Source organism: Uloborus diversus, chromosome 2 (assembly GCF_026930045.1).
Source record: "Uloborus diversus isolate 005 chromosome 2, Udiv.v.3.1, whole genome shotgun sequence".
Classification (NCBI taxonomy): domain Eukaryota; kingdom Metazoa; phylum Arthropoda; class Arachnida; order Araneae; family Uloboridae; genus Uloborus; species Uloborus diversus.
Window position 1 is genome coordinate 39,666,668 of NC_072732.1, and position 13,964 is coordinate 39,680,631.

General features: G+C 33.1%; 1 protein-coding gene across 1 annotated transcript in view; it reads right to left on the reverse strand.

Moving 5' to 3' along the window:
* The window catches only part of LOC129216983 (chymotrypsin B-like), a 53,684-nt gene extending 44,302 nt beyond the window's left edge, over window positions 1-9,382 (reverse strand). The window contains exon 1 of the mRNA XM_054851207.1: window positions 9,256-9,382. Within this exon, the coding sequence (XP_054707182.1) occupies window positions 9,256-9,328 (73 nt within the window). The 5' untranslated portion in view covers window positions 9,329-9,382. The remainder of the gene's footprint in view (window positions 1-9,255) is intronic.
* Window positions 9,383-13,964: the final 4,582 nt, after the last annotated feature.

A 13,964-nucleotide genomic window follows, 5' to 3' on the forward strand; every position in this document is an offset into this window, starting at 1 on the left:
ACAGTTACATATTCTTTTTAGCATGGTTCCAGTGATTAATTTTTGCCGTATTTCATTTTGTGTTTCCGTCCCCTACGTGAGTTATCCCCCTTTGAAATGAGTAAAATTTTTGCATTTGGCCTTGAACTTGAACCTGTTGCCATTATTTTAATTATTAACTTACAGCTACGTAACTCAGCATGTAAGCCTATCAACTTATGCACTTTAACATCAATGCGTTAAAATAACTGTCATAAATGTAATTCAGTTGGATTTTAGCCAAGATGCAAAGGTCTGAAAGTCCCATTTTTGACTACGAAAATCACTTTTGATGACCTCTGAAAAATCAAAGGTCCAGTTGAGAGAAAAAATAAAAGTGGTTTTAAACATCTTTTATTTGCAGCTTTTAGGGATATGAATTTCAAAAGAGTTAAAAATGGTCGAGTGCACCCATCCGTCGAACCTGTATGGATTGACCCTTAAAACAGAAAGAAAATGATACTTTTCTGAATTTTATTTTACGTTTGGAAATCAAAAACCAATTTCGAGTTTATTCAAGCAAATAGTAGAAACACAGCTCTATATTCGCGTAAAATTTTAAAGTTGTCTGAATTTTCCCTCATTTGAATTTTTGTGTGTATGTGAAGGGGGAAATCATCATTTTACAAAATGTCGCATAGTTTAAAACTGATTTTGAAGACAAAGGCGTTAAAATACAACTTCAAAAGTAAGGTATTTCTTTTATACTTAGCACATTATTGGGTATTAATTTCATCAAAGCTAATGCATTCCTTAAAGATTGAGATTAAAAAATAAAATGCTGAATTATGAGAAAATTGAAATATTTTCAGTTTTTGAAACTCGGTTAAAAGTTAACTATAATAACTTTGAAAAATTTACTGAGATCAGATTAATTACTCTACTCCACAGATTGCAACAACATATAACTTTTATGTTTTTATTAAATAGTTAATAATATGCAAGCCTTCACAAGTGCACCATTTAGCATTTATGAGAAAGCTGTTCAATTTGACCAATTTTCAATCGCACGTAACTATTCAAATAAAAATTTTTAAGCAAAAATATTTCAGATATTTTTATCTAGGCATAAAAGGAACCTGTATACCAAATTTCATAAAAATCTGTTACCATGCGGCCATCACTTTTTTTGCGAACTTTGCTCATTTCGTATGGACTACCTAGGAACGTTTATGAAAAACAGCGTGACATGTGACAAAGGGAAGAGGGCTATGGTGAAGTGCGAAACATTGTGACAAAAAAGGGACAGGGTCGAAAATGTTGAAAAGTGTGACATCAGTTATGCACCGCCCTTAATCATAAACAAATCTCAAAGCCGACCTTTTTTAAAAATTGGTCTATTATTGCGACTCCCAGTGTTTTCGAATGGTCAGTTATATGTTGCCACGAGTAGAGTTCGTTGGAAATTTATATTTCTAATGACGAAGAAGCAACTAACTCAGTAATAGTAGACATTTTATAGTAATATTGTTCACACAGAAGTTTTACGTATGAACTGAGTTTTGATGCTTCATTTCATACGGAAAGATTTCGAAAATTGGATAATTGACGATTCTTATCCATTGGCGTCAAATTTTTTGTTTCTAATGCCAGCACGAACATTTTTTTCCCTTGCATACGTAAACAAAGAGTTGGGAAACATCTATTTGCATAGGGTTAGCACAAAGCAACATGGTATCCAAAATAAAATCATTGAAGCCAAGAATTTGACGACCACACCAATTTCTCTATGGGGTTGTTTTCTTCTGTCAAAAGTACTACTTTTAGTTACTGAAATTGATTGAATAAGCAAAAGAAATAACGTGGAGCCAGAAAAAACTTTTATTTTAACGACAGTTATTTTTTTATTAATTTATTTAAATGTTCGATTTTGGAAATAATGCGAGGTCTTTATGACGTTACAAGTGACGTACTTTGGTGCGCAACTCCATTGCCGCCGTAAATTCGCTTTGCTGTCAACTGAGTTTCCAGGTTAGATAATTTGTGTTGTTTGCTAATGGCATCAGTGAATGGTATTTCATCGCTTTTGATGCCATGTGCAGAAGTGTAAAAATGAATTTCATTCTGTGCACCGATTAAAATAATTGTTAAAAAATATAAAATTAACTCAAATTATTTTAAAAATGGTTAGAACCTATATTTTTTAGCATGCTCTTTCAGAAAAAAATGCTTTTAAAATTTCGGAACCGACCTCATTACCGAAATATCCCCTTTCGTCCATTTATTTTGAGATTAACAGACAAAAAGCAAAATTAGTGTAAATTATTACTGTTTGTTATTGGGTGTACATATAAAAATGATATGCTTCCAGATATGCAGTAAACATGAGTAAGAGTAGAAATTAAAATGTTGAAAATAGATAAATTCATACAAGTTTTCTCAACTATTCATTTATGAATATGGTCGAATTTCGACCACTGGATGAACACTACTTACAATAATTAGGACTTTTTCTGAATGAAACAACAATAAATTACAAATCGCAGCAATTTAAAAAGTGGTCTCCTGAAAAAGTTGCTTTTTTGAGTTATATTAGTATTCTTTTCAAGCTGCGAAATATTTATTTGTTTGACGCGTGTAATGGGACAAAACAGGAGGAGATTTAACAAATATTCATTTGTTAAATCTTCTCTTATAGTTCCAAAGGTTACAGTCGATTCCCTTAAACGTCTCGATCCAATCTCCCTTTCAAAGACTTTGAATTGAAAAACCCAAAAGCTAAATTAATCTATAGCAAAGGTTTCAATAACTAAAAGCAGCTTTATATTGAACTACAACATTTGGTGTTCGTCTCGTTTGACATTTAATAATCATTTTTAATAAAGTCGCCTTCATTTCCTGATTTTTTTTTAATGTAAGTATTCTTCGCTGATCCATAAATTAACTGCTAAAATTATTTTGAAAAACTAATGGGGGACAGAGGAGGAGGCTTTTGACAGCGTAAATTAGATGCACTTCAGGTATAAGTAATGCAGTAATAAAAGGTTTTGAGAAAAGCTTTTCTGCGTTTTTCATGAAGTTAATTTCTAGCTCTTAATGCAAATCAAAAATTCTCAGCTCATTCTGAGCTGCTATTCATTCCTAATTAAGTCTTTTTTAATCAAATGAATTGCTTCATGGACTGGCCTGCATGAAATAAGAGGAGCTTAAATTAAACCATTTGAGCATCTTGAAAGGAAGTTTTATTTTTCTAAAGTATTATGCGTTTAGTTAACTATTCAAATGAATAACTTTTAATCCCATATTAATTTATAATTTATTTTTCTACAGTTATATGTTTATCAGACACTCAGTTTTTAATTACTGTTTACTTGAATGCTTTCCATATTGCTACAAATTCTGTAAATAGTAATTATTTTTTGTGATTAATTTGTCGTAATCTAGCTAAATTTGGCGTTTATTAAATTATCTTTCATCTGAAATTATTGTAGCAACGTAACCTGCGAATAGTTTCTTGTAGGGAATATACAGCCCCCGCACATTCGACTGATGTATGCGGACCCCCTATTTTTCATTGATAAGGTTTGTGAATGAATAAAAAGAAATAGAAGGAAACTTCGGGAATCTTGTGGAATATTTGAGAGGCCTCTTTCGATGTCTATAAATAGCCGTGCCGCATGATAAAAAGTGAGTTTCGATTGAGAAGTTGTACTGAGAGTGTATTAGCTCTGTTTATTGCGAGGCATTTCGCTGTGTTGTTTTGCGTATTTGGATGTAAATACATGTGTAACCGTTGAGTTTACGGTGTTGATTGGTATTTGCTTAATTGCTGATGATTACTTTAGCAGTCGTTAACGATCCTTCCTGTACATAGTGTAAATAAATTTCCTGTGTTTTCTCAAGAACTGTGTCGTCATTTCAAGAAAGTTTGAAGCTGCACCGGATCCGAAACAATATCTTTATGTTTTTATAAGCACACTGTTTTAAGTTGTAGTTTTATTCATTGATATTCATAATAGAGGCTAAGAAATGTGCTCCAATTTCATTGAAGGTTAAGTGTTACTTTTTTACCACCAAATCGTAACCTTTGTCATTGATTTTGCCTACATAATTTTACACTTAATTTTTATTTATTTTATTATTAGGTTAATCGTAGTTTTCGAGGTCATTAGATTCAAATATCTTTCACACACATTTCAGTTTCAAGTTTGATGATGAATGTATTGCCTGTGGGTCGTTTGATAAGCAATCAAGCTTGTTGCTTTCTTTTTGCCTGGTGCCCGACGTTGATCTCATATCTCTTAAATCTTTTCCGTCTTTGTTGTTGGGAGGTACGAGTCATGTGATCCATTTGCGGTGTGACCAATGAAATCATTCTCCGGAATTTATCCCACTGAAAAGTGAATGACATGGTTGATGTTCAACCGATTTTGAAGATCGACCTTCCCCTCTTGCTACCTTTTGATTTCATTGAATAACTTCTACAGCAACATTTACTCTACAACTATACAAAAATTCATCGAAAATTCACTCCTGTTTTTGACGCAAAAAATTTAAACTTCTGTAAAAAACAAAACTAAGGATTTTGACAAACTGACCTTCTCAGAACACTGTAAAAACGATTCAGAAACGTTCCTGGAAAACAATTGACAATTATGTGCCCCATTTTTGCCAATAACATACCTTGCAAAAACCTGGAACATTTTCTGCAAAAAGTCAGTAACTTTCCTGATATTATCCTTAAATCTTTCTAAAGAATTTTGAAATTTCGCCGGTCAGTCTGAAACCGTTAAAGGAAATTAGGCAAATTTGCTGTAATTGATTAGAAGCTTCCTGATTCACAAAGAAAGCTCCAGAAGCATTAATGCAACCATGACCAAAGCTAAGACAGAATTGAAAATTATAACGAAGAATCTCCTTTGTCTGCCATTCTCGCCTTGCAAAGTTGCAGCTATTCAGAGCTATTCATTCGCTCTCATTGAGAGCTTAATCACTCTGGACGGGCCGTAATCGAACTAAAGAAGGTATACTTATTAAACCCACTCACTTAATCTCTAAACAGGTAGCTAAAAATATTTTTCACAGCAGTGAAAAGTCTACACTCGTTCAACTTGTACCAATTCAGAAAACATTATTGCAAAGTTACTTGATTTTACGGAGAAAAAGATGCGATCCCGTGAAATCCCGAAATACACGGAAATAATCAGTGACGTTTTTTTTTTTTTTTTTTTTTAAGTGAAATTGCTAAGTAAGACGTAAAGCCATACATACAAATCCATTCTGACAGAGTCGAACTTTCACCAATTATATTTTTTTCCATTCGTCTAATAAAAAAAATATAATGCCTAAAATTTTTATCTACCAATGCCTCCAAGTTTTATGAAATCTGGTTGTATCATAGGGTGGGTCAAAAAAAATCGAAATGTTAAGGGGCAGGGGTTTAAAAAGGTGCTAAATGGTCTCAAATTAACATGTGTGAAATTTTATTCCATTCTGATAAGTCTTTTAGCCTCCGGATTGAGTTCGAAGTTTGGATTTCCTTACCCAAAAAGGATACGTGCCATGTAAGATTGCAATCTATATATATAATTCTCTTACGTGCCGGCAAATGAAGGGGTGAATTTCTAAACCTCTGTTGGCAACACTTCGCCGATAAATCATGTAAACAAACTTCTACGTTGTTTTGAAATCTTGAATCACAGAATACTCAACGAACTTTTTTTTTTTTTTTTTTTGAGATGAGTTTGAGTCGGGCTGTGGCCCATTTCAACCTTAATCAGCAAAGAAAAGCTCAAAGAAGGCAGGAAACCGTTCTTGAATCCAATTTAAGACGAGCCATTTCCAGAGTTGTATTCTCTGATTCGCTGCCGATAATTTTTAGCGGCTGGGGAATTTTCAGTCAGCAGTTCCTTCAACAGATCAGGTGCGTCACACAATGCCGGTAACCGCACCTTTCCGTCATGGCAACATTTAGTATATTTATTTGCAGTATTACGCTCTTTCTGCCAATAAAGAGCACCACAAAATTCGCATTCTTCACACATTGCTCCACAATCATGTTCATCGGCAATGTTGTTTTGAACGCGTAGGCGCTTTGAGCGTCGTCTATTCTCTGCTTCAGTACGACAGTTCAGTTCAAAATGAATAACCGAGAAAGAATTTACTTTATTCCTTTTATTCTCAGCTGAAAGGTTTCGCCAAATTTGTTTAGGGTTATAGTAGTTTTAGTATTGTGCAAGCAAAGTAGCCTTGGCGAGTTTTCGCGTTTTTAGTTAAACCATTTTTTGTTCGTGACGTGGCAAGGATTCAGAATAACAACAAGAAGGACAAACGTTTGAGAAAATATGTTTGGTGCTCTCTGAGCCTGTTTTTAGTCATGGCCAGCTCTATGTGGCATTATGTAAATATATATAAGAGTGTAAATAATGTAAATACATCCCTCGGGGGAGCCTGTAACCCCTAGAGGGCGCGTCCCCAGGTGGCGGATAGGGGAATGCCTTCATTGGATTTCCAATGGGTGGTAGAAGGGAAATAAAATACCTTCCGCGGACCAACAGGTAGAAGTGCAATCTCTCCAAAGCAATGACAGACACTTTTGTATCTATAATGGTAAAGTTGTGCACATTGCCAAGGCAGTCATCTTACATACAGCAAAGTTAAACTGTCGAAAATCTGGCTAAAGCAGACAAATTAACATTATGAACGTAATTTTCATATTGGTTAAATGGATGGTGACCTAAATGCAATTACCAACTTTAATTTTTACGGAAAATTTTAGCTAGGCTAATGTATTGGCATACAGCGAGCGAGCGAAGCGAGCATGGATCGCGAAGCGATCCACAGGGAACTGCGTAAGCAGTTCCGGGGGTTGGCGAGCGATAGCGAGCAGGGGGCGATAGCCCCCTAGTAATAATGAATGTTGCTTCGTTTACAGAAACAAGTGATGAAACTTTAAATTTGCACGTGGTTTAAATTCATACTTGCCATTTTAAGTGTTAAAATTGGCTGGAATGTGTGAATTAGGTCAAACGCTCCCTGCCTACAGTGCTACGTTAATGAGTAAGAAATGCTAAAAATCTCTCTTGAAATGCAGCAGCAATCTTTTGAAATCCTATCCGAAAATAACTAAGAAAATAATCAGAATCAGTTTACCAAGCTAGTAAATTGCTATTTGACACTTCATCTTGCAAACGCAAATATTAACGACTACATTAGTCCGATTTAAAAAAAAAAAAAACACGAGAGAGGGAGAGAAATTGTAGCTTCAGCCTCAAGAAGAAAGTGAAGAGAGTTTTAGTATTATTACTTCATCGCATCTCATCTATTGGATACGGACAGTGAGGATGAATTCCTGGGACCTTTACAAGCTTCAAACAACAAACGATTTTATCGATAAATTTACTACTACAAGCAATACAGTGGACTTTAATTTGCTTTCACGGACTTGTGATATATACCAAGTATCCGACAGGGCTGGAGTAGCTATTGCTTCAGCAGTACTTTACCACTTCAGAAATTATTGAGAAAAACATACTTCGTCGGAAGCGCAAAATAGCACGAAAATCTGCCCTGTAAGAGCCAAAGTCTAGCAAGGTGTCTCATGCCATGTGTGTTCTATGACTAACTCGTGCTAATTAAATTCTACGTTTGTGTGTTTCAGCGGAATCTCCTTCTGAAAATTTAACAAATCTTGCAACATAATTCGTCAACGTTTATGCTCCAATCTGGTTTGCTGTCAAAAGTTACCCTTTATGTGCAGTTTGGCTCCGCAGTTGTTCAAAATCACTGCAACTAGATATTTATCCACTGAGCTGAAGTGCAGTGTAGATCTCGCAATCTAAAGAAATGGTGTTTTCGTATGTCCTAAAAATTAATTTATTACAATTCTGACAGACTTGGAAGAAAACATCCGTGAATTGGCAGCTGTTGGCAAGAACGGATAACGGGGATACAAGGGAGGGGCGATCGCCCCCCTCCTTGAGCCGAGAGACAGGAACTTTCTTCGCGTATATTTTCGAAAAAACAATTTTGTATAATATTCGATAGTGTTAAAAGAAAGGGAGCTCTTCCCCGGAATTCTTCCGGAATTGAAGTCTTGAAAGCGCAATCTTAGCCCATCTTTTATTACCCTGGGGATAGGGACCGGAACTATCTGCAGAATGTTTATTATTTTTTATTTATTTTATTTTTTTATTTATTTATTATTATTTCTTTTTTTTTTTATTTTATTTATTTTTTTTTTTTTTTTTTTTTTTGAAATTGAAGTTTCAAAATAGAATAGAAGATATTCAACTGTTTGTTTCAGGCAAAAAAGAACTGTTTACTATGCCTGCCATGTCATACACACAGACTGTTGAAAGGCAATGGTACCCACCAGGTGGGCTCATGGCGCAGACTGAGGCATTAAAAATTTTAAGAGGGTTGATTTTACAGATTTTTGACCTTTTCTTTGGGGGGGGGCTCTCGCTCTGGGGAGTATTTACCAGCATGTGGGGGGTGCCATCACCCTATGGGGACGGGCACCTCTGTGAAAGGGCAATTAAAATTGACGTAAGTTTCAACTACATTGTGCGAAAAGAGAAGCTTTAAGAAAGAACCAACTGGAGTCCAGGAAACTTACGCCAAAACTAGATAGTAAGGACTTTCAAGCTATTTTAAGATGAATATTTTTAATTTTGAAAATTAATTATTATCATAAACGTTTTTGTAACTAAAAGATTGATGCTTGGACAACCTTAAGTTTTTATATATATTTGAAATTTTCTTTTTCTGTTTTTTTTTTTAAATATATAATGAAAATAGACCTTTTTCTTAAATACAGGTTTTTAAACTCAATCCGGAGGCAAAAAATTAACTCTTAATCGAATAAAATTTTATATACAACCTTAAAACTTCATTTGGCACATTTTTCTTGCCCTGCCCGATGGAAATAGGAAACTTTTTTTTTACCATAGGACGATGACAAAACCTATATGTATAATGAAACTGTAGTACACATGCTGTTACAAATGAACATGGAATAGTCACAAAATGGGCACATAAAAAAACACAAAATCGTTTTTACATATCGAGCAGAAACTGTTTCCATCTATAACCTATCCCTTTAATGGAAGCACTAAATACAAAAATACCATGTTTAAAAAATTGATTCACTACCAAAAAAAATTAACACTTCTAACGGAACTACTCAATAGTTCAAAACAAATTACTATGTAAAATGGATAACACTAGTAATTTATTCATTTTTTTTTTCATAGTTTCAGTATGAAAGTCAACAAAACAAAACTTAACCCTTACCTGCTGAAAAAGCTAAGAAGCAGAATGTATATACCACTGCATAATGCCAACAATATCCCATTTTAGCAGACATGACGAAAAATATTACATAATTTAAAGCTAAATAAACTTCCTTTCAAAGGTTGAGATTTTTATATATCTTTCTCTGAGATAAATTTTCTTGGGTACTTATTTTTCCTCATGAATTGCTGGATTTCCAGATAACCTCAAATAGGTGAATTTTGATTTTTTAACACAATGGTGGTGATATTGACCTATATAGCCTTTTTATAGTGACAACAATGAAAGTTTTGACCCCGTTCCCAACTTGAAAGATAAATGAAACTTTCCAACTTGAAATTCGCTTTGCTTAGGTAAATATTTACGCCGGTTACTTCAAGTTGTTGGATAAATAAACAAGATTTCTATATCAGTCAGGCGATTATGCAAAAGGCGATTATGCCCAGTTCGGCCAAAATTTTAAAAGCGAGTGAAATATTGATTTTTCCATAATATACTGTATTGAAAAAAGAGAAAACCTTTATAATTTTTTTTTTTTTTTACAATTTATTGTGTTAGTCACATTATCTGAACTACGCAACACACTTAATAGCTTTAGAACGGATTGTAAACATTGGTAAATCCAGGGATTCTCAAACTGGGTACCGTAGGAAGAGGCGAGGAGTGCCGCGAACTGTCTATGTTATCAAAATACGCATAAGTTAGGTGGGTATTACAAATACGGTAATACAGACCAATAAGATTATCCCTCGGTTTTTTGAAGTAGCATATTAAAAATGTGACTTCATCTTGACGTGACTTCATCTTCATCAGAAAGTTTAACTGATGATAAAGTATTATCAACAAGCATTTTTTTAACAATTAGGCAATAGTACAGCAAAAATTATTACTGAAGAGTAATGTAAAAACTACACTATATGACCAAAAATATTGGGACACTTTCAAAAATTCACATCTTTACGTATTTCTCGAGAAATAAAAAACCAATTGCTCGGTAATTTTTTTCACATAAAACGTATACATCATTTGCCATTTTCTAACAAAAATTAAGACTGCTATTTATTTAGGGGACGAGCAACAAGATGAGGAAACAAAAAAAGGTTTTTGATCATTTTTCATTGTAAATAACTGGGAATAAGCTATAAATTTCAAAAATAAATTAAAATATATCTAGAATTTATTTTTATATTTTCGTGAAAGTATCTCTTGCTCCCACGGAGATATAAGCATGTCTTTAAAAAATGCAAATTTCTTTTGAAGGTTTTCGGCTTCTATCGCGCAGAGTTTTCCGTCAAGCGTTACAAAACTTTCAGAATATTTGACAGCATATTAGAGAAACATAATAGTAAAATTTGAAGTTAAAATATTGAAAATTTAATAAAATACGAACGTTTAAAGCAATTAATTTTTTACTGCGCATGCGCGAAAGATAATAATTTATAACTTTCATAATCGGAAGCCCAGATATTTCCTTCAACTAATAAAAATTCTACTTTAACATCTTAAAAATGTAAAAAGTTATCAGTGATGCATTGAACGGAATTTTAACATTCTTGGCTAGACGACGAATCGTGAGGGATCGTTCGCAAATAATCCGTTCTTATCATGAATCACTCTGCAAAGATAACGGTAAAGTATTGCCAGTGTTGTCAGTACTTTTGATACAATCATGCAATCAGGAATTAGGGGGTAAATTGATTTCAGCCAATAGTAAGTTTTAAAACTATCGTTCATACACCAGAACGTCAAAAATCTGATTAAATTGAGTCCATAAGTAGTTCCGATTTTCAAATATAGTTCGGATTTCGGAAAACAGCCAAGAAAATACAGCTTAGGAAAACAGTATGCGATTTAATCAAATGAAGTGACTACACAATAAGTAGGTACATAACATTCAATACAGTACACATATTATTTACATTGGCAAATTTCAATCACACTTGACAAGAAAAATGAACTTTAATTAATTAGTTATCTTAATTAATGAATTATTATTTGAAAAAACTGTACTAACATCAAGTGTCAACCACTACAAATTTAAAAAATACATATTTTAACATGACTAGATGAATAAAAAGTATTTTATTAACGATTGAAAATTTGAACAAGATTTATAAACGCAGTACATATTTATGTATCAGGGGAGTGTGAACTAATAGTAGAAACAGAAAAAAAACATCATTACATTACAGTACTTTTTGCGCTATTACAAAACATGCTTAAACTGTTAAAATGCGATGTTTTAAAAATAATGGATAGTTTTAACCATTTTTTAAAATATATTTAGAACATCCTAAAAATCTATCCATCGCAAAAGCATTAAACTAGTTAAAAATTTCTTAGTAATAGCTTAAAACAAACGAGAGGAATTGCATCGAGTTTAGATAAATCGTAACTAACAAAAAGAAGGACTTTAATTAATTGCCTTTAATAAAAAGTCCCATTGGATCCTACAACCATCAAACTAATTGTACCAGTGTAAAACGACCCTATATTTTTCTCTTTCGGTTTTTGAATAATTGCGTGATTGATCAAGCATAGAAATTGCAAGTACGATAATTAACTGGAACCATTGCCAACTCTTGAAGCTGATATATGTCACACTTAGTTCCAAGTCATTTCAGGATTTCAAAAAGTCTAGAGAAACTTAGTTATATCAAATAAATGTAATTTATCTTATTTCTTCATTTAAAATGTTAAGTTTAAGTGCATGTTCAGATCTTTTCTTGGGTACATATAGTTAGTTCCAGGAAAATCCAAACATCTGTTTTATTTGAATGCTATTTATGCAGAAACACATTAAATGTGTGAAAGAAGTAGTTGAAAACTTTGTACAATGAAATGAGTTAAAGTATGACAACGTGTACAAATAAAAGAAATTAAAAGGAGTTTTAAAAATATTCGCAAACAGCTTTTTCGGAGTTATAAAAGCAAACTCCTTCATCAGTGCATAAAAGAACGATGGAACACAAAGTCAAACGATGGGTAAGTGAACGAGAAAAACTTAAAAATTAAAGAGGAATTACAAATTCCTAAAATGCTATTATTAAGTTTTTGCCACGGAATCTTCTTCATGTTGAAATGAACACAAACTAAGGTAAACACACCAGTAGTGGCCACTCGAAGGTTTATACAGTAAAACCTGTGAAGTTGACTATACCCTTGTAAGTTGACCACCTGTCTAAGTTGAACGCTATTTTCAGGCACAGAATTAGATCTTATCATATGATCCAACCTCTATAAGTTGACCACCTGTTTAAGTTGACCACTAAAGTAGTGCACCGCAAGTGGTCAACTTACACAGGTTTTACTGTATTTGGAAAAATCTGATTCCAGGTCTCCCAATGGATTGAAAAGTGCATCAAACGTGCAGAAGGTATTCTTTGGTATTACTTCCTGCACGTCTTAATCCATTGGGAAACTTGGAATCCTTTATTCAAATATAAACCTTGAAGTGGCCACTACTGGAGCAATCTGAAGTACTGGCCACTCCTGGTGTGTTTACCTTATGACATTTGAAATTGGCAGATTTTGTTTTTCTTCACAGAGTTGTAGTCATCGTCAAAATTTACCCCTCTATACTAATTTTTGTGCAATTTAGTTCAGCTGTTTCATTGCAATTAAATCGAGGAAAATCCATCAGATAATGTTGAAGGCATTCGATATTTTTGATTATACCTAAACTGCCATTAATATACCATATTTTTTATGGGTGTACTCCAACCCAACAATATAAAAGCATGTTTTAACCCTTAAATCTATCATGTTGACCTTTGACAACACACCTAATTTAGTCTTCTTGAAAACTATAAGAACAAATAGAACCCTGTATATAAAAGAAGCCTTTCTACAAACAGCTGTTTTGGGGTTATAAAACTAAACCCCTTCATCAGTGCATAAAAGAACGATGGTACACAAAGTCCGACGACGTACAAATTCTTCTAATTACTCTTATTTGTACATGTATACACGTTTTCATGTTTTTGCTCCGAAACTCTGTAGTTTCCAGTAACCACGGAAATGCTCACTAAAGATGCTATTTAATCAATTTTGAACTTATGATGACTAATTTGATCAATATTGATTCAATGATTTTGATCAGTGATTTGATAATGATGATCAATTTTGAACAATTATGAACACCAATCTGACGGGAAACAAAATAGATTAATAGTTAGACTTTTCACAATTTTATCAATGTTTTGGGACACTTGATAATAAACTTTTTTTTTCAGTTAAAGGCCAATGTTTCCAAGTTGTTATTTAACCATAAACCATACGTAAATTAAACAATGATGTAAAGTATTTTTCTCGTAATTTGAACAGAAATTTAAAGTCAAAGAACATATTTTAAAGTGTTTTTTTTTTTAATTCATGCATTTAAGGCTTAAAGATAATTTGTTTCAAAACATTCAGGGATTTTTTCTCTTTAGTTCTTTTTTGGCATGGTTGAAAAATAATTTCTCGCCATTTAAAAACCACAGAATATTAATGAATGAAATGACAATATTTGGAATGTCCCACTGCAACTAACATCCAAATAAAACATTTCAAATAACTCAAAAACATTTGTTGAAATCTTTTTTTTTTTTTTTTTTTTGGAAAGTTGACTGAACCAAGTGTTTAAATGAAAAATTAAGATTTTCAAATAAAATAAAAATAAGTATTACTTGAAATAGTACCCCGGAACGACGCCGCACCCAGTATGT